Here is a 21,855-nt window from a genome sequence, read left to right as displayed (position 1 = left end):
GTAGAACTTTAATTTACTATATGCTGGCTGGTTAATGTTTTGGTTATGTTTTATTTATTTTTAAATGGGCAAATGAGCTATTATCCAGATATGGATACTAGGGATTTTGCCCATTAGTGTACTGTATGTGTTGGGGGGGGGGGGGGGTGTTCAATGTATTTATTGATGCTTGTATTTATTGGTAGTAGGACGATTGAGTTAAGGGGACAGTTGCCCAAGGGTGTGTGGGTTAGGCCTCTCGGGTGGGCAGTGGGAGGGGTAAACACTTTCAATACCATAGCGGTTACAACCGCTAAGGTAATGAAGGGGTTAACCCCTCCCGCAACCTTCCGGTAGGCCTAACCACCCACCCTGGAGCAATTACCCCGTTCACTCACCCCCACATCCCCCAATAAACCAGGTAGCCTTGCTTAACACCTTCATTGCCATAGCGGTTAGCCGCTAAAGTGATGAAGCTGCTTTCATTTTATTTTTACTAATAGTGTACGGGATCAGGGGGTTTCAAGCTGAACCGCATCGATTTCCGCCTCGGGGACCCCCTGCATCCAGAGATAGACCCTGGTATGAGGTACCAGTATCCCCGCAATGTTAAAATCCTCCGCGTCACATGACCAGGGGATTTAAATCCTGCAGGGGGATACCGGCACCTCATACCGGGGTCTGTATCTCGGGAAGCAGGGGGTTCCAGAGGCTGAAACCAATGCGGTTCAGCTCAGGAGAGCCCCTGCCCCCGCACACTATTAGGAAAAATACAATTTAAGCAGCTTCATTACGTTAGCGGCTAGCCGCTACGGTAATGTTTTTTTTTTTTGGCTTTTGTTAGTGTTTGGGAGCAGGGGGTCTTCTGAGCTAAACCGCATTGATTTCAGCCTCAGGACCCCCCTACTTCCCGAGATACCGGCCCCAGTATGGGTTGCCGGTATCCCCCTCCAGGATATAAATCCCACGGTCACGTGACGCGGATGATTTTAACATTGCGGGGATACTGGCACCCGATACCGGGGTCTGTATCTCGGGAGGTAGGGGGTTCCTGTATCTGATATCAATGTGGTTCAGCTCAGGAGACCCCCTGCTACAACACTGTGTGATTAAAATAAAAGCCCCGCGATCGCCTGTTAGAGGTGCGCAGGTAGAGTGACTGATTCAGTCTCTCTGACTGCGCGGCTCTTACAGACAGGTGAAGCCTGGTAGGGGACCCCCGCTGTGTTAATCCGATGGGCCATTAGACTGGCCGCTGGAACCTCGCAAGGCAAATGGTCAACAACAGCCAGCTATAGCTGTACCTGTGGAGGAGTGGCTATATTTAGGGCCTCCTACAGGTGCAAGTATTTAATTTGTCCTATCCCCGCTAGAAGGTGGAATTAACCCATTGGTGCCCACTGCCATGGAGATGCTCAGGAAATAAATATAAATTATATTCATACGCATAAGGTTTTAAACTTACAAAAAAAAAACAAAAAAAAACCAGTAGCTTTTAGTGTTAGGGGAATGACAAATGAAACCAAGCAGTTCTTTATCACCAATAGCGTTCAGTGCAGAAGCGATGCTTGAATTTACTGGTAAACCAATTGACCTCTCTCGATTCAATATTCATCATGAAGGTTGCAGAACAGACGTTTCTTTGAACATATCTGAACCATTTCATTAATCACATATGCTTTCTTGGTTATTGTGCGGTTAGCAGTTGTCATGTTTATTATTTCCGTAGCAATCAGCGGTTAGCAGAGCAACCTGTTTCATTTGTGTGTGTTCGGCAGCTGTCATTTTACTTATGGATATGCATTCTGGATATTGTATTTGTTGAAAATGTAAGAAAAAAAAGGATGGATTTGCTGAATACAGCACCATAATGACTTCACAATAACAAAATAATGCTGTCATTTATTGTTATGGTCAGTAGAGGGGATTGCTGCATCAATGCCAGTTATTTCTAGAAACCCATAATAAAATGAAAGCATGTAGCCAAGACACATTTTAAAGATCATTTATTTTTTATTTAAAATTAGTTTTCTGTATTGCATTTATTTCATTATTCGTCATTACTAATGGGCATTCACTGAAATCCCAGCGGCCCTACGTCCTTGAGTCTTCTAGTAGGCGGATCTGGGATGATGGCAACACAGCACAAAAGCGACGCTAGGACGTAGTGATGCTGGGACGCACCATCGGAAGATCACATGTTGCAGATGAACAGCCGAGTTACTACCCAAGCGTCTGCCAGCAGCGGACGAACTGAGTAAAAGGGCAGAGTATCCATGCAGAGGAAGAACGATCTACGAATCTGTACAACCTCTAAAGCCACTGCTTTTTAAACTTGGATTTTATTGGACCATGAGGTCTTTTCTATTTTTCTTCACACGTTGAAGTGGCAGGTTTGCATCCCTGACTAAGAAAGCAGCACCATCTGGATTGGACATTTCATGCTATATTGTGAAGATATGTATGTCCATAATTAATGACAATTTTATTAGCCACCAGGTTCCAAGTGAACTGGTAGTACAGTACTTGGTTTTGAGCACCTGCAGCGGAGGCTCTCTCTCTCTTTCTTTTTATATATCTTTATATTATAATTAGTGGCGATTATTGACACACTTACAATTTTTAGGTGCCTGTGTGCCTCCTGTGTATTTCTTTCTCCAATAGAGCCTTGGAGGATTATATCTATATACATTTTTAAGATACTGTACAATATTAGTGTATAGTAAGCTTATACTTTTTAATTATACATTATATCCTGCAATTCAGTCTATAGCTTGATAAGACCAAACATTTTAGTCAAGCCAGTTTGGTCATTGCAGGTTTTCCTTTGCTCAATGGGGAATTTAAAGCCATTTTTGGCCGATTGGCTGATATAGAATAAGCCCCTTAAGCTGTTAAAGCACTTCTCTCCAAGAGAAGTTACCGGCTTTCATACTTACTGCAATTTTGAGATTTGTGAAAGTGTGACATTGGGTTTGCCTTTTGGAATTCAGAGCAATTAAATAAAACATGGCCAGCTACTCACTACAAACTCACAAGATCAATTGCATTTGTCTCCTTATGTGATAGTCAATTGATCACAGATTACCTCATTTTGCAGTGCATAGTTCTATCACTTGTAGAGTTCTATTTATTTAAAGATAACATCCTAGTTTAAGCTCTTCATAAGAACAACAGAGATGTCGTGGCCTTTAAGACTTCATAACCTTAAGGAATGTTGTGATGCTTTAAATTAAGCTTCTCTGAAATGCTGCAGTATGAATTTCCCCTAATACTGTATATATGTAAATATCTGAAAAGCTCATATCAGGGTTTAGCTAGGCCTGTAACACACTCCCCCCCCCCCCATTTGTGAAAAGAGATTTGCAAGGTATCAATGCAAGTTATTTGGACTCAAGCACAAGAAAAGAAAAATACCTTTAAGCAACATTTTACCCTTCCTGTGCCAACATTATTGCCCGTTCGGAATGTGTAGTACGGGACGTGCTTTGGAGACACGCCGTAGAGATCTAGAACTGTCAAAATCTCCTAGTTTAAAAAAAATTGTATAGAATATTTGTTTAATTTAATCTAAACTTTTTCAGCAGCAATACCGACAGTATCTTGGGTACCTTAACAAAAGGCAAAATATACAACATGTATAGGAAATAAAAAAAAAAAAAAAAAAAAAAACGACCTCACTTTGGTTCAGTGTGACACTTTTATTACTCTAGTCTAAATCATACCATAATCGCATAGATCGCACATTACTGGAAAATTTACAAGATAGAACTACAAAAATAAAGTTCACATGTTATAGTTTGGACACTCTTAAAAATGTAGAGCGATAACAAAATGATTGAATAGATTTGCTATTTGACACATGGTTAAAGCAAAATCACAAAGGTTAAAAAAAAAACAAAACAAAAAAAAGGAATAATAAAAATGACTATCGAAAAACCATTTAAAAAAAAAAAAAAATAAACAAAAAAAAATAAGCCCGTTATTTTTCATGGCAGTCCATCAGGACTTAAAAAAAAAAAAAAAAAAAGCGATGGAAAGACTAATAATGAGGGCCAAAATGAGAATGGTTAGGGTTTCTAGGAGGAGGAGGAGGAGGAGGTGGTGGTGGTGGTGGAGGAAAGAATGGTGAATTTTGCATGTAAGGAACATGCATGTTTGGCTCTGACCAAACCATATCTGGGAGAGGTGGAGGCGGTCCAGAAAAGTGGTGGACATCTCCAAAATGAGGTCTATAAAGATGTGGCATAATATGACCTTGACCATTATGTGGTAGTGTCATAGAATATTCCTGGGAGCCTGTATTGTGCAAGGGATAAGATTGCTGCATCAAATGTTGTCCTGAAAAGCCAGTAGGGAAATATGTTCTATGGGGCTGTCCGAACGCATTTCCATGGAGGTGTGACGCTCTACCCCGTGAGAAGCGTGGTCCATGATCTTTTCTAGGATGAGGTTTTGAAGGTTTCTGCTCGCCATAACTATGCTTCTGTTCCTGGACACTGCTTGCTTTAAAGGAAAAAGAAAAATACACTGTTAAAAAGGTAATTCTTCACTGTATTTTAAGCATCAACACAACATTATCTGCTCCTGAGAGACAATGAAACCAAAATATTTACACTTGTTTTTATATAGTTTTGAAATGGCTTTAAACAAAGGGCCTCATGCAGAGAGCATAGAATTTTAAAATTGGCGAATTTCATAAAAAGTAGCTTTTTTGGAGAGTTTTATTCTCCATATGCAGAAAAGTGCGAATTCTGCTATGTTTAACATGGATGCGTGTGGCGAGTTTAAATTGGCGAGATGCGCGCTTCAGAAACGTGTAAAAACAAATTCGCGCCTTTTTTTCCCCTTTACTATAGGCGGCGAGCGCCATCTTGCCATCTTTTCCTGGCGCGGCAAAAATGCGAGAATCGCGCCATTTTTTGGCGCGAACAGCCGCTTTATGCCGTTCGCACCTCTCTGCATTCGGAGAGTTTTAAAAATGGCGAGATGGAGGTTCTCGCCAGCCGCGAGGCGAGTTTTAGCAATTGAAAAAACAAAATGGCGCGTTTTTCGGAACTCGCCATTTTCTGCCGTTTTCTGCGCGAAATTGAACAAAAAATGGCGAGTTTTGAAATAACGATGCTCTCTGCATGAGGCCCAAAGCATTAGAACAATCATGAACACAAAGGAAATTGTACAGTTTACAAATTATTTAGTAGCCCCCACATTCCTGTCAGATATGGTTATAAGATGAACAAAAATGTAAAGCAGATGGCATTACAAATGAAAGTTTCACATATTAAAAAAAATAAAATACAAAAAGCCTTTATGCTTTTAATCCAGTGACTGTGGGGCTTATGCAGAGAGCATAGATAATGAAATAGCGCCATCTTCTGGCGAAAAAATTGGCAGAAATCCTGAAACTCGGAAGAAAATGGCGCGATTTTTAAAAGTGCCCTGAAAATTTTTCTGAGGTTTAAAACTCGGCAAACTCGTGGCGAGTACCTGGAACGCGCCATGCTATTTTAGCGTGCAATGCAAGAAGGACCGAAGCGCTGGAACGCGCCATTCTGCCCTTTACTTTGGCGTGTTCCAGGTAGCCAGGAAAACTTGGCTATTTTACTACCATCTGCTAAAAGAAGGTAACGGCGCTTTCTGCATACGGCCATAATATATCCCAAATTTGTGGATATTTCATTGCCGTTTTCCCTGTTAATCTCGATCCTCTCTGCATAAGCCCCTGTATTTGCAGAAGCACAGCAGTAGTAAGTTATGCAAGCAGCGGATACAATACAAAAAACCCTTGTCAAGCAGACTGTGCATTACAAAATCACCAACATCCAAATATTGGACAAGCGAAAGCATAGGGTAATATATATATATATATATATATATATATATATATATATAATTAAAAAAAAAAAACACACAATGGATCCAGCTTGTTCAGAAAACCTTCCTGGAATAGGGTTCATCATAATCCCGTCTCCTTGTCACAGGACTTTATGAAAGACTCAAAATCATAAGAATCTGAGTGATGCAAATACATAGACATCCTCTAGTGGAACAATACATTGTAATATTTTACAAATACTCCAAACCAAAAATCAAATAAACTGCACATTAACATTTCAGCTTTGTAAGACTGAGGCAAATTATATAATGTATTGCTAGCGTTTAAATGAGGATTTTTTTTTTAAACAAACATTAAGTGGAGCAGTTGCTCTAAATGCACAAGAGACCTGTGTATTGTGTATCAGTAATTTCTAGGCATTTATATATATACTTTAGACATGACCCATCTAATTAAGATGTCTGCATCTAGGCAAATGGCATGCTTATTCCATTAAGGGACTCGTTTTAGTGATGCATTAGCAGGGTAGTATTAGCATCTTAAGAGTGCTGCATCTTAAAGTGAACATGTTTAAGTGAAAATATATAGTTAGACTATAGTTTGACTAGAAGTCGACTAGGGACTGGATCTTTCTGCAAACACTTCGACACAAGGTAACAAACGGTGAGATTATCTGACTACACTATTATCCCATGCTTGTTAGCCTGCACTTTTAATTCCCCCTTTACACTTTATTTACTGCAGCCTCTCCCACCACTTGACTGAACACAATTGCCTCTCCCACCCCCCTCCCCCTCCAAATCCCTCTGCAAACCCTGAACATACCCTAGCATTGCAAATGCAGCAAAACATGTTGGCAAGAAAAAGGCACACCTCTGCTGTTTACTCTGCACACACTCACTTGGCTCAAAACAGCACCATGCAGAGTTACCTACCTCTGTGATAATAAACCTGCTAGTTATCGCAACGCTGTTCTTTCTTGTGGCTTCATGGAAATGTTACTCTATCTACTACAAACTCCTCCCTCCTGGCCCACACCCAATATCATCATACACCCTGGATTACTTAAAAGCCTTGCACTATCTACTGAATGTTGGTGGAGAACTCTGAAAACCAGCACACCAACCACCGCTCATTCTAATGGCAAACATCACAAATTTACAACTTGCAACAACTACTCAAATTTCTATTTATACGGTTACTCTCTTTAGCAGGGGATATTCAACTTAACCCAGGCCCTCCCATTTCTACTCTGTCCCATACAACTGAGAACACCCCCTTCAAATTCCAAAAAGGTCTGCTGCCCATATAAATATCCGGAGCCTGCTGCCCAAACTGGATAACTAAGGGCATGGTGCCTTATGCATAACCCCAAAGCCATCATTCTCACTGAAGCATGGCGAACCCCTAAAACCATCGATGCAAATATCGCCATTTATGGATATGCAATTTCTAGGAAAGATAGGTCAAAGAGAAGAGGTGTTATTTTATATTGCAGCCATTTTACAATTTACGCTGCTAAATTGCCCCCAAGCCAACCCTCATTTGAAATCCTAGTTGGCAAAATCTGCCTCCCCTTTCCTAAACCCTCCTTGATTGCTGGCATCTACCACCTCCCTAAAGCACCTCTACAGTTTCTGACTGATATCACCCAGTTTCTTGGCTCAATTTCCTCTATGAATGGGAAGAGTGAGCTGCTAGTTTTGGGGGATTTCAACTACAATTGGCTCGACTCAAAATATAAAAATCCAGATACAACTCGAGTCACTTAACCCAACAACTAATTTCCATACCCACACAGACAAACCTGAAATCTCCCAACCATTCCTTGCTAAACTGGATTCTCTCCTCTAATCCCAGCAGAATCAAATCCTCTGGCAACCTACCTGACATTTTCAGTGAGCATGCAATAGTGTACTGTGTAAAGAAAATCAAACCACCCCAATCAAGCCCGAAGTTAACCCACAACAGTAGCTGGCTGATCTAGCTTTCCTTTGTACAGAATAGACTTAATTTTGTGACTCTGCACTCAACTATTTCCAATCCGAGTTATTAAAACTCTGTGATACCCATGCTCCTCTACGCAGAATAAGAGTACGGGGGCCCACCCATAATGGGTTACAGCAGACCTTATAGTGCTCTACCATCTTTGGGATGCCTTGTGGAAAAGCTACAAAGTAACTGGAACTACCAAGGGTCTTAACTACAGATGCCTGAAGAATATGTGTACAAGGCAAACAAGACACGCACAATCTTCGCCAGAATACATCAAATCTAGGAAACTTCTTGAAAGTCATCAACAATATATTCCAGCCTTCTGGCCATCAACAACGTCATATCATTAAGGAGGATATTACTCTGACAAATCCCACTGACATTGCAAATGCATTCAATTAATACTTTGTGGGGTGTGCTAACTTATTAGCAAAACGCAACCCAAACTACAAACATGAACCTCATTCTGAGTACCTCTATAGCCCCACCCTCTCCCATTACTGCCCACAATTTTCAAATTGGCCCAGTATCATAAGAGGAAATTGAAACCGAACAGCCAATGTGGACCTGACTTATTGCAATCTAAATTCCCATTTAGTGGCCTAGCAATTGCCAAACCGCTTGCTTCCCTAGTCAACTCTATTCTGTCTGCAGGCCATATACCTTAGGGCTCGTTTATAGTGGGCACATGGCATTGCGCGCGTCTATTGCTTGAGAGATCTCTGCACAGAGGTCTGAGGTGATGGGGAGGCGTGGGTAGGCGTCACAAGGCTGCGTTTATAGTACTGGCTATGGCGACTGCGCAGCACCGTAGCAAGTACATGCAGTCAGTCGCGGGTGCCCATAGTGGACGCGACCACTACGGCTGACGTCACACGGTCCCGATCGCTGGAAATCAAAGGATTGACTTCAGCGATTAGCGCGTGATGTCAGCGGCTCAACCAATGAGGGCGACCCACTCACTGCCATGCCAAGGCCACGCCCCCCAGTCGCCATCTCCCTGGCACCAGAGTGAAGGAAACGCTATATGGATGGCAGTCGTGTCGCCGTGGCCCTTACTATAAACGCAGCCCAAAGCGTTTTTTTTCGTCCTCATTGGCTGAACCTCTCACGTGACGCAGCAGTCATGTGGAAAGACAAAATTATTTGTCTTTTCAAAAGCCGCGGGTCTCTCTGCATCGCTCGCGTGCACTATGGGCAGCCTCATAGAGAAGAGGTCTGTTGTCGGCGCGTGGCGTCACACCCACTGTAATTGAGGTCTAACAAATGGAAAACTGCCAGAGTTGTCCCAATCTTCAAAAGTGGGGACAAAAACACAGTCTCAAACTACAGGCCAATCTGTCTTCTCTCAATAGTACCCGAAGTCATAAAAAAAAAAAAAGTGTCCACTCCCAATTAAGCGATTACTATATCAAGACAAATTTTCCTAGCCAATTCCAATCTGGCTTTCGCCCCTAACAGGCCACGGTAACTACCCTGCTAAAAGTTTGCAATGAGATCCAGTGTGGAATGGAACTGGGACAACTTACTGGTGCATTATTCCAAAATTTTGCAAAGGCTTTTGATACCATTGATCATGTTATCTTGCTAAACAAACTCCAGTTCTTTGGAAAAGGGAAGCATGCACTAAAACTGTTTTTACTCCTACCTACCAGGTAGATCCCAACATGTGTCTATCTCAGGCTCTAACTCCAACCCCTTGGATACCACCTGTGGTATCCCACAAGGCTCTGTTCTGGGGCCCATACTCTCTCAGTGTTCATCAATGTTCTTCCTACAGCTTGTAAGGGAGCTTCAACACACATGTACTGTATGCGAATGACAATCTTATATGCATACAGCCCTAGCCTCCACAACCTTGAACACGTACTTCAATCTGACTTTTTGAGAATTGAAAATTGGATTCCCCCCCCCCCCAAAAAAAAACAGTTTTTAAACACTGACAAGACTAAAAATGGTATTTGGGACCTAGGCTAAATTTTTAAAGCTTCCAATGAATGAGCTCCACATCAGAACACTAATGCCTTCCTAGCCCCTGTTACTACTTTTAAATACTTGGGCATATGGTTTGACTCCCATTTAACATTTGGGTTGCATATTGATCCCCTGACATCCAAAGCCAATGCCAAACTGTGTGTACTTTATAGGAACACATCCTCCCTAAGTCTGCTGGTCAGAAAGTATATCGCACAGCAGATGCTAATGCCAATCATAGACTGTGGGGGCATAGTATATGGCACGGCACCCCAAACCCACTTTAGCAAACTTGATACTACATTATTCAATATGCCATTTTGTCCTCCAATGCAACATCAACACACATCACTGCGAAATGCTCAAAGAACTAGATTGGTCATCACTTGAGTCTAGGCGCAATTTTCATCTTTCCCGTCTTGCCTTCAAATACTTTCTGGGCAAGCTACCCGTCCATCTGAATAAGCTCCTCACCCCTACCACATGCAGCACTTATTATCAGAGATCGGACTCCAAAAGACTGTTCTTGGTCCCAAGATTCAACAAAGTATCCGGCCGCTCCTCTTACCGTGCACACCACAACTAGAACAATCTACCAGAGACTCTAACAGCCACCACCAGTCAAAATTCTTTCAAAACTAAAGCCGTCTCACATTTTAATCTAGATACATACGCCTATAACATTATCTCTTACTGTGCATGCAATGTCTTGTATATAACATATAATAACCCTGCTCACTTAATGTAACTATGAATTTGTCATCATAACTCTGTGCCCAGGACAAACTTGAAAACAAGAGGTACCAATACATTCTACTGCAGGAGTTCTTAAATGACTCCTTAAGACCACTTGTCATAATAAACCAATACACTAAAAAAAACAAAACAAAAAACAAAAACACAGGCCAACACCTATGCAAAGAATATTCCTTGGCTGGAAGAACATCAGACATTGCTCAGAATTCAGGGGAAAGGTCTGAGAACCAACATTCTACAGCACAAGCCGATTACGAATTATTGGTTTCCTTTTCATGAATTTCATCATTAGAAAGATAAATAACCTAACGTTTCTTCTTAAGTGAAGAAAGATTCAGCAGAATTGTAGTCATCCTGAGCATAAACTTAGTATATGCTCTTTTATACCACAATCAAATTTACAAATAGATTTATGAATCCATTATCTAAATGTGTCATGCAATAAGTAGTTGCCATAGTGATGCACGGTCTTTGCATACATTTCCATTTTAAATATTCTTTTCAGATTACAGAAGGCTAATCTTTTATTTGTTTCAAGTACACACCCTTCTTTGCATATAGACAACTACAAATGAATTCAGAATATATTGCGATTTCATATATTTTGATTTGTTTAGCGTTTTACAATGGACTTTTCATAAATAATGTTCTGTTGAGTCACTATGTTTATACATACAAGATCTTTTCAACGTAAATACACCTAGATACAAATGCTTCAAGTAATTGTCAGGGAAGGGCCTGTTAGTTACATAATTAGGACACTAGCACGTTTAAGATAACTACCAACCTTCATCCGCTACCTGGCTGGATCTGTGTTTTATGAACCAGACTCAATACTGCGGAAGTGTTACAAATCTGCTGGGAAGCTTAAACCTTCTTTGCTTCTGAAATGGTTTATGTACAATGAACTATAGAAAGAGACCTCCCCTACTGCTAACCAATAGTAGGATGGGATGTAGTTAAGTGCAGGTGCTAATGGGGCATAACTAAAGCAAAAAAAAGAAAAAGTTCCTCCTTGAATGCACTCGGATAAGCCAGTGATTGATAGTAATGAGTGTATTTAAAAACCTTTTAATCACAAGAGAAGGTTAAAAAAGGGTTGTATAGAGGGGCATGGTATATGTAATCCAGGGCCAGCCCCTAATAGGCAAACCAACAGAATCGTCCTCACTCGTGAGGAGATATAGGTATTACAACACCTTAATGTGGAACTGTGTCGCTCAGATAATCCCCTTTACTATAATACCAGATTAGAAGGCCCATATACCCTATGGAGATCCTTTTATCAATAATTCAATGAACCTAACATGGTGTAGGTCATTGAAGCTAAGTCTGGAAGGGTGATTAGCTTACACCGAATGGACAGATGGTATATATCTGGGTGATGTCCCTAGTCCACTTAAGCGGTGTGTACAAACAAATAAACGAAACATGGTGAAAACAATAACAACGCAACAAAGATGATCATCATAAAATGAATACTCAACCACCATGTACATGTAGTAGTGAGATGCGTAGCTGAATAGTGTGTGAGCTCTGCAAAGGGCAAGCACAAAGTGTGCTAACGGAGACGTCCTGAGGCACGGTTCAAGGACCGTATCCAGTTATAGCCTCTATATACTAATAGATGTTTAGTGCAGAGATCAAAATCACAAATAACCTCTCTAGAGTCCGGTATTTAACACTAATCAGGCCCAATAGTTATAAGTGGCTGATAGGTACACGGGGTAAGGAACAACCTGACTCATAAATCATATTGAGTCTCCCTCTGAGCAGGTAAATATAATATATACACAGCTAGGGCTGATAATGGTCAGTGGACAATACCCCTGGTTACACCCCCCTCTCTATTGTGCATATATTATGCTGGTAACCTGAATGGTAGCTATGGTAGAATGGAGACATGGCAAACATAACAATGCACAATAAACTACCAGGACAAAAAAGTATCTTTAGTCCTAATAAAGGTGCTACTTAGCTCCTGGGTGCATTCAGAAGCCGTTACACCATCGTTGGTGGAAGGGAACGGCAGCAGGATACCAGGGGAGGGGTGTTCCGGTCTCGAGGCGGCAGCTACAGCCGCGGAGGCGCCATCTTGGGTGCGGTGACGTCACCATGCTCGTAGTCACCTGACGCATAGCCACTTTTAGGAGAACCACCTACCTCCTTTCCTTCCTTTTTCTGTTTTACCCCATGTTCTAAACTGTCACAATGTGTCATAGTTAAGGGTACTGGACCCCCTATCACACTCTATTGGGGCAAGGATATAGCTACTGTATCTATGTGATACTGCCACTTTAAGGAGAACCACTAAGATAATATGACACAATTTTATTGGGGCTTCTGTTTATCTGCATCCGCAGTATCCATATGGCACACATGACACATAAATACCTTGGGGTGCATATGGACGATGATACTGCACTATGGTTAACAACTAGGGTTAACAATACCCCCAGATATGTGCAGGTCATGTTATGATTCATTAATTAGAGCCTGCTGTGAAGCAGACAGTGCAGCAGTTCAGGCAAGCAAGCGACGAAGGGGAGACACGCCCCCAGCGGTCGCTGTGGCAACCACTAGCTACTTAAAGTGCACTTTGAGAGCGTGCACGTACCTTTGAGAAAGCGCGATCCCGCGCGAAACTTGCGTCAGGTGACTACGAGCGTGGTGACGTCACCGCACCCAAGATGGCGCCTCCGCGGCTGTAGCTGCCGCCTCGAGACCGGAACACCCCTCCCCTGGTATCCTGCTGCCGTTCCCTTCCACCAACGATGGTGTAACGGCTTCTGAATGCACCCAGGAGCTAAGTAGCACCTTTATTAGGACTAAAGATACTTTTTTGTCCTGGTAGTTTATTGTGCATTGTTATGTTTGCCATGTCTCCATTCTACCATAGCTACCATTCAGGTTACCAGCATAATATATGCACAATAGAGAGGGGGGTGTAACCAGGGGTATTGTCCACTGACCATTATCAGCCCTAGCTGTGTATATATTATATTTACCTGCTCAGAGGGAGACTCAATATGATTTATGAGTCAGGTTGTTCCTTACCCCGTGTACCTATCAGCCACTTATAACTATTGGGCCTGATTAGTGTTAAATACCGGACTCTAGAGAGGTTATTTGTGATTTTGATCTCTGCACTAAACATCTATTAGTATATAGAGGCTATAACTGGATACGGTCTTTGAACCGTGCCTCAGGGCGTCTCCGTTAGCACACTTTGTGCTTGCCCTTTGCAGAGCTCACACACTATTCAGCTACGCATCTCACTACTACATGTACATGGTGGTTGAGTATTCATTTTATGATGATCATCTTTGTTGCGTTGTTATTGTTTTCACCATGTTTCGTTTATTTGTTTGTACACACCGCTTAAGTGGACTAGGGACATCACCCAGATATATACCATCTGTCCATTCGGTGTAAACTAATCACCCTTCCAGACTTAGCTTCAATGACCTACACCATGTTAGGTTCATTGAATTATTGATAAAAGGATCTCCATAGGGTATATGGGCCTTCTAATCTGGTATTATAGTAAAGGGGATTATCTGAGCGACACAGTTCCACATGAAGGTGTTGTAATACCTATATCTCCTCACGAGTGAGGACGATTCTGTTGGTTTGCCTATTAGGGGCTGGCCCTGGATTACATATACCATGCCCCTCTATACAACCCTTTTTTAACCTTCTCTTGTGATTAAAAGGTTTTTAAATACACTCATTACTATCAATCACTGGCTTATCCGAGTGCATTCAAGGAGGAACTTTTTCTTTTTTTTGCTTTAGTTATACCTTTTCCTCTTTTGCACCGGTATTTTGCTTGACACACCATTACAAACTTACCCTATACCTGCTGATGCGGGAGCATCCCTTACCCCTCCCTTCTCCCCCTCCCCATTCCTGGATTATCTAGGCTAATGGGGCATATTTAGATAAAGAACTGAAGAGAAAAGAACCCCAATAAAACACTCTTACACTATGTTGAGATGAATAATTGATTAAAAATTAAATTTTATTAGAAACATAGCAAAACAATGGGATTTAAAATAGGATTAAACAGAATGACAATACGCTGAATTCCCTTGGGGATAGTGTGATCCTTGGGTTGGTAGGTATTGTTAGTGTTGCTTGGATACACTAGCCACAAGCGACCTTAAATCAGGAAGCCTTGGGGAAAGCTTATATAAGGGATATAATGCAATCCTTATATGTTGCGCCAGGTATACTAGTTGTGCAATTGGTGCATTAGTGTTGAGATGACACTGCATATGGCTGATTGATTCATACAGCCTTGTGTTAGCAGTAAAGCGTCATATCAATCTTGATACGATAGTGCAACTGTGTTATCTCAGGGGTTAAGTAATCAGTTAGATAGTACTGCCCTATAGAGTAACACCAACAGAGAAGCTTAAGGTATTGTAAGTAGATCCTAAGGCTAAAGCCCCGGTCACGGCGCTGTAATACGCGCCCGCACTTTTGGCTGCGCGTTCCGGCGATTCCCCGGTCTGCAGCTCACTGCAGGAGCAGAGACCGGGGGGGGGGGGGCGTGGCGGAGGAGTGACGGGGGCGCGGCCATGACGTCACCCGGCAGGTTCGCCCTCATTGGCTGAACCGCCGGGGGGCGTGCCTAGCCGCTCGATGCGAGTTCCTGCTCTCAATTCTATTGAGAGCAGGAGTAGCTCTCGCGCGAGCGCTGCGGCCCCCCCCTCGCAGCGGGCCCGGCGCCATTGCGGGGAGGGCTCTCGTGAGCGCAGCGTCCGCCACAGCGGATGCTGTAGCAGGCAGCGGGGGCAAGGCCTAATGCTAAGATGTTGATTGCACACAATGCAAGTATAAAAGAACATATAGGGCACTCTTAGTACTTTTGCTGAACTGCAAAGAGTGCTAAACTAGATAGAACACCATGTAGATAAAATAGTGGCAAGTTGCTTAGCAATCTGCCCTGAACCCAAAAGGGTTCTATCTATCCATATAAGGTTGTGAACTAACTGATCAATAGGTTGAAATAATCTTAACCATTGAATAAGTGCACCAGTTAAATGCTGATTACTGTACCTCAGTATCCCTTTATAGGGCTACTCTGCAGTGAGCAGTATATGGTATATAGCACCAGCAAGGTAAGTATGCTCACTACCAATGAATAGGAGCACCAGTTGTGAGCTAAATAGTGCCTAAATACCCCTGTATAGCGGCTGATCTGCAATGTGCAGTATGGGGTAAAAGGCACCAGCAAAGGTAAGTACGCTCTAAAGTATCTATGTACTTGTCAGTATAATATGTATAATCCCTTGGTTGAACGGCTCCCTTAGACCATCAGGTGTTACAGGAGTGTATATAGTGCAGGAACCAAGCCACAACGCTGACTCACTCTGCCATTGAGTCTAAATGTCAGCGTCTGAGGGCTTAGCGCGTGCACATGTGAAGAGTTCTGCCGACGTGCACGTTTCGCTACAAGTTAATCATGACCAGTGTGGAGAGTGTCCTATATGTTCTTTTATACTTGCACTGTGTGCAATCAACATCTTAGCATTAGGATCTACTTACAAGACCTTAAGCTTCTCTGTTGGTGTTACTCTATAGGGCAGTACTATCTAACTGATTACTTAACCCCTGAGATAACACAGTTGCAATATCGTATCAAGATTGATATGACGCTTTACTGCTAACACAAGGCTGTATGAATCTATCAGCCATATGCAGTGTTATCTCAACACTAATGCACCACTTGCACAACTAGTATACCTGGCACTACATATAAGGATTGCATTAAATCCCTTATATAAGCTTCCCCCAAGGCTTCCTGATTTAAGGTCGCTTGGGGGCTAGTGTACCCAAGCAACACTAACAATACCTACCAACCCAGGGATCACACTATCCCCCAAGGGAATTCAGCGTATTGTCATTCTGTTTAATCCCATTTTAAATCCCATTGTTTTACTATGTTTCTAATAAAATGTAATTTTTAATCAATTAATAATCTCAACATAGTGTAAGAGTGCTTTATTGGGGTTCTTTTCTCTTCAGTTCATGGTTTATGTACAATAAGACTTTTAACTTTATAAAAAGTATTCTGTAAATTATATGATTAGTACACAATTAGTATACAATTCCAACCAACCAACCAACCAAAATAATGTTGCAGCTTTGATTATAAAAATTAATACCTTAACGAAGTTTATAAAATTACAAACTTCCAATTCAGACTCTGAGTGTCAACATTCAATAGTGTAAGCAATGCTCACACTTGTTTTCGTAACACAGTTGGTAGATAAGAGCTGTGGCTATTGTTGACTGTAGTGAAGTAAAAGCCTGGCAGATGTGTTGTTTTTCTTTATTGCACAACAGCAGGATTTTCTTTTAACATAGCATCATGCAGAGATTAGTTTCATCTACATTATAGTAGCTCTGCTAGCAGAGATCGTTTGCGGCCTAGAATCTTGTTTAGGTATAACATTGGTAAAAATGAGGCTAGCTTAAACCATAAGACAGTACTGTCGGCACCCCGGAAGAAGTCGCACAGAGCGACGAAACGTACGTCGGGTCTTTGCCGACAGTACTGTGTCTCATGGTTTAAGCTAGCCTCATCAAATAAATATATATATTATTTTACCACTCTGCCAAAATTTGCGCTTATATATGCAGTTACATTCAACCAGAAGAGATTGCGGCACTCTGCAAACGATTAGCACGCTTAATGATATGCTTACGACAATCTGAAAGCATTTATTATGCTAACAATATGTATCAGCCTATATAAATGACTCTACGAACTGACAATATACCTTCCTTTTGGCTGATGTGTCCCACATATGGGATAATCTTTAGCAATGAAGTGTCCGGTTCTCAGTATCTCCCTAACATAGGGTTAAAATTTCGATGTATATATAACCTCATTTGAACGTTTATCTTGATACATCTGGTATACCAACGTTGATATTACAGGGTCTGACACGTGATGCCAGACCCTGTACGCAATATATACGCAAACCGACTACTAGGCTTAAACATGAAGATCTTTATCATCTAGCAGCCACTACTTGGGTCAGCATTTAATTAGTTAAATATATTCTCTAGAGCAGGCCTGCACAACACGCGGCCCGCGGGCGGCCCTCCTGCACTCACTGTGCGGCCTGCGGCGGCTTTCTGCTCTCCCCCTCCCTCCCGCGACCCCACGTGAGCCCGCTGTCACCCTCCCCCGCGAGCCAGCTCTCCCCCTCGCAGGGTAGCAACACGCTCTAGCATTGAGGCACTTCCTGCCTGCTGCTTGCTAGAGCGTGCGTGCACTCCTGCCTGATCTGCCACCGCCTCCTCCACAGCAAGCCAAGGTAGGGGAGGGAAGCGGAGGGGAGGGTTGGTTTGAAGTGCAGGAGAGTTTGATGTGTGGTGCAGGGGGGTTGATGTGTGGTGCAGGGGGGTTAATGTGGGGGGTTAATGTGAGGTGCTGGGGGCTTGATTTGTGGTGCTGGGGGCTTGATTTGTGGTGCTGGGGGCTTGATATGAGGTGCTGGGGGGGGGGGGTTAATGTGGGGGGTTAATGTGAGGTGCTGGGGGCTAATGTGAGGTGCTGGAGGTTGATGTGTGTTGCAGGGGGGGTTGATGTGTGGTGCAGAGGGGGTTGATGTGTGGTGCAGAGGGGGTTGATGTGTGGTGCAGAGGGGGTTGATGTGTGGTGCAGGGGGGGTTGATGTGTGGTGCAGGGGGGGTTGATGTGTGGTGCAGGGGGGGTTGATGTGTGGTGCAGGGGGGGTTGATGTGTGGTGCAGGGGGGGTTGATGTGTGGTGCAGGGGGGGTTGATGTGTGGTGCAGGGGGGGTTGATGTGTGGTGCAGGGGGGGTTGATGTGTGGTGCAGGGGGGGTTGATGTGTGGTGCAGGGGGGGTTGATGTGTGGTGCAGGGGGGGTTGATGTGTGGTGCAGGGGGGGTTGATGTGTGGTGCAGGGGGGGTTGATGTGTGGTGCAGGGGGGGTTGATGTGTGGTGCAGGGGGGGTTGATGTGTGGTGCAGGGGGGTTGATGTGTGGTGCAGGGGGGTTGATGTGTGGTGCAGGGGGGGTTGATGTGTGGTGCAGGGGGGGTTGATGTGTGGTGCAGGGGGGGTTGATGTGTGGTGCAGGGGGGGGTTAATGTGTGGTGCAGGGGGGGGTTGATGTGTGGTGCAGGGGGGGTTGATGTGTGGTGCAGGGGGGGTTGATGTGTGGTGCAGGGGGGGTTGATGTGTGGTGCAGGGGGGGTTGATGTGTGGTGCAGGGGGGGTTGATGTGTGGTGCAGGGGGGGTTGATGTGTGGTGCAGGGGGGGTTGATGTGTGGTGCAGGGGGGGGTTGATGTGTGGTGCAGGGGGGGGTTAATGTGTGGTGCAGGGGGGGGTTAATGTGTGGTGCAGGGGGGGGTTAATGTGTGGTGCAGGGGGGGGTTAATGTGTGGTGCAGGGGGGGGTTAATGTGTGGTGCAGGGGGGGGTTAATGTGTGGTGCAGGGGGGGGTTAATGTGTGGTGCAGGGGGGGGTTAATGTGTGGTGCAGGGGGGGGTTAATGTGTGGTGCAGGGGGGGGTTAATGTGTGGTGCAGGGGGGGGTTAATGTGTGGTGCAGGGGGGGGTTAATGTGTGGTGCAGGGGGGGGTTAATGTGTGGTGCAGGGGGGGGTTAATGTGTGGTGCAGGGGGGGGTTAATGTGTGGTGCAGGGGGGGTTAATGTGTGGTGCAGGGGGGGGTTAATGTGTGGTGCAGGGGGGGGTTAATGTGTGGTGCAGGGGGGGGTTAATGTGTGGTGCAGGGGGGGGTTAATGTGTGGTGCAGGGGGGGGTTAATGTGTGGTGCAGGGGGGGGTTAATGTGTGGTGCAGGGGGGGGTTAATGTGTGGTGCAGGGGGGGGTTAATGTGTGGTGCAGGGGGGGGTTAATGTGTGGTGCAGGGGGGGGTTAATGTGTGGTGCAGGGGGGGGTTAATGTGTGGTGCAGGGGGGGGTTAATGTGTGGTGCAGGGGGGGGTTAATGTGTGGTGCAGGGGGGGGTTAATGTGTGGTGCAGGGGGGGGTTAATGTGTGGTGCAGGGGGGGGTTAATGTGTGGTGCAGGGGGGGGTTAATGTGTGGTGCAGGGGGGGGTTAATGTGTGGTGCAGGGGGGGGTTAATGTGTGGTGCAGGGGGGGGTTAATGTGTGGTGCAGGGGGGGGTTAATGTGTGGTGCAGGGGGGGGTTAATGTGTGGTGCAGGGGGGGGTTAATGTGTGGTGCAGGGGGGGGTTAATGTGTGGTGCAGGGGGGGGTTAATGTGTGGTGCAGGGGGGGGTTAATGTGTGGTGCAGGGGGGGGTTAATGTGTGGTGCAGGGGGGGGTTAATGTGTGGTGCAGGGGGGGGTTAATGTGTGGTGCAGGGGGGGGTTAATGTGTGGTGCAGGGGGGGGTTAATGTGTGGTGCAGGGGGGGGTTAATGTGTGGTGCAGGGGGGGGTTAATGTGTGGTGCAGGGGGGGGTTAATGTGTGGTGCAGGGGGGGGTTAATGTGTGGTGCAGGGGGGGGTTAATGTGTGGTGCAGGGGGGGGTTAATGTGTGGTGCAGGGGGGGGTTAATGTGTGGTGCAGGGGGGGGTTAATGTGTGGTGCAGGGGGGGTTAATGTGTGGTGCAGGGGGGGTTAATGTGTGGTGCAGGGGGGGGTTAATGTGTGGTGCAGGGGGGGTTAATGTGTGGTGCAGGGGGGGTTAATGTGTGGTGCAGGGGGGGTTAATGTGTGGTGCAGGGGGGGGTTAATGTGTGGTGCAGGGGGGGGTTAATGTGTGGTGCAGGGGGGGTTAATGTGTGGTGCAGGGGGGGTTAATGTGTGGTGCAGGGGGGGTTAATGTGTGGTGCAGGGGGGGTTAATGTGTGGTGCAGGGGGGGTTAATGTGTGGTGCAGGGGGGGTTAATGTGTGGTGCAGGGGGGGTTAATGTGTGGTGCAGGGGGGGGTTAATGTGTGGTGCAGGGGGGGGTTAATGTGTGGTGCAGGGGGGGGTTGATGTGTGGTGCAGGGGGGGTTGATGTGTGGTGCAGGGGGGGTTGATGTGTGGTGCAGGGGGGGTTGATGTGTGGTGCAGGGGGGGTTGATGTGTGGTGCAGGGGGGGTTGATGTGTGGTGCAGGGGGGGTTGATGTGTGGTGCAGGGGGGGTTGATGTGTGGTGCAGGGGGGGGTTGATGTGTGGTGCAGGGGGGGTTAATGTGTGGTGCAGGGGGGGGTTAATGTGTGGTGCAGGGGGGGGTTAATGTGTGGTGCAGGGGGGGGTTAATGTGTGGTGCAGGGGGGGGTTAATGTGTGGTGCAGGGGGGGGTTAATGTGTGGTGCAGGGGGGGGTTAATGTGTGGTGCAGGGGGGGGTTAATGTGTGGTGCAGGGGGGGGTTAATGTGTGGTGCAGGGGGGGGTTAATGTGTGGTGCAGGGGGGGGTTAATGTGTGGTGCAGGGGGGGGTTAATGTGTGGTGCAGGGGGGGGTTAATGTGTGGTGCAGGGGGGGGTTAATGTGTGGTGCAGGGGGGGGTTAATGTGTGGTGCAGGGGGGGGTTAATGTGTGGTGCAGGGGGGGGTTAATGTGTGGTGCAGGGGGGGGTTAATGTGTGGTGCAGGGGGGGGTTAATGTGTGGTGCAGGGGGGGGTTAATGTGTGGTGCAGGGGGGGGTTAATGTGTGGTGCAGGGGGGGGTTAATGTGTGGTGCAGGGGGGGGTTAATGTGTGGTGCAGGGGGGGGTTAATGTGTGGTGCAGGGGGGGGTTAATGTGTGGTGCAGGGGGGGGTTAATGTGTGGTGCAGGGGGGGGTTAATGTGTGGTGCAGGGGGGGGTTAATGTGTGGTGCAGGGGGGGGTTAATGTGTGGTGCAGGGGGGGGTTAATGTGTGGTGCAGGGGGGGGTTAATGTGTGGTGCAGGGGGGGGTTAATGTGTGGTGCAGGGGGGGGTTAATGTGTGGTGCAGGGGGGGGTTAATGTGTGGTGCAGGGGGGGGTTAATGTGTGGTGCAGGGGGGGGTTAATGTGTGGTGCAGGGGGGGGTTAATGTGTGGTGCAGGGGGGGGTTAATGTGTGGTGCAGGGGGGGGTTAATGTGTGGTGCAGGGGGGGGTTAATGTGTGGTGCAGGGGGGGGTTAATGTGTGGTGCAGGGGGGGGTTAATGTGTGGTGCAGGGGGGGGTTAATGTGTGGTGCAGGGGGGGGTTAATGTGTGGTGCAGGGGGGGGTTAATGTGTGGTGCAGGGGGGGGTTAATGTGTGGTGCAGGGGGGGGTTAATGTGTGGTGCAGGGGGGGGTTAATGTGTGGTGCAGGGGGGGGTTAATGTGTGGTGC

At 45.6% G+C, this 21,855-nt stretch overlaps 1 protein-coding gene across 1 annotated transcript in view; it reads right to left on the bottom strand.

Moving 5' to 3' along the window:
- Positions 1-3,663: 3,663 nt before the first annotated feature.
- Positions 3,664-21,855, bottom strand: part of NAF1 (nuclear assembly factor 1 ribonucleoprotein) — a 104,342-nt gene continuing 86,150 nt past the window's right edge. The window contains exon 9 of the mRNA XM_075612278.1: positions 3,664-4,485. Coding sequence (XP_075468393.1) covers positions 4,022-4,485 — 464 coding nt within the window. The 3' untranslated portion in view covers positions 3,664-4,021. The remainder of the gene's footprint in view (positions 4,486-21,855) is intronic.

Source organism: Ascaphus truei, chromosome 1 (genome assembly GCF_040206685.1).
Source record: "Ascaphus truei isolate aAscTru1 chromosome 1, aAscTru1.hap1, whole genome shotgun sequence".
NCBI lineage: Eukaryota > Metazoa > Chordata > Amphibia > Anura > Ascaphidae > Ascaphus > Ascaphus truei.
The sequence above is the reverse complement of the archived record's forward strand: the minus strand, read 5'-3'. Positions and strand labels throughout refer to the sequence as shown.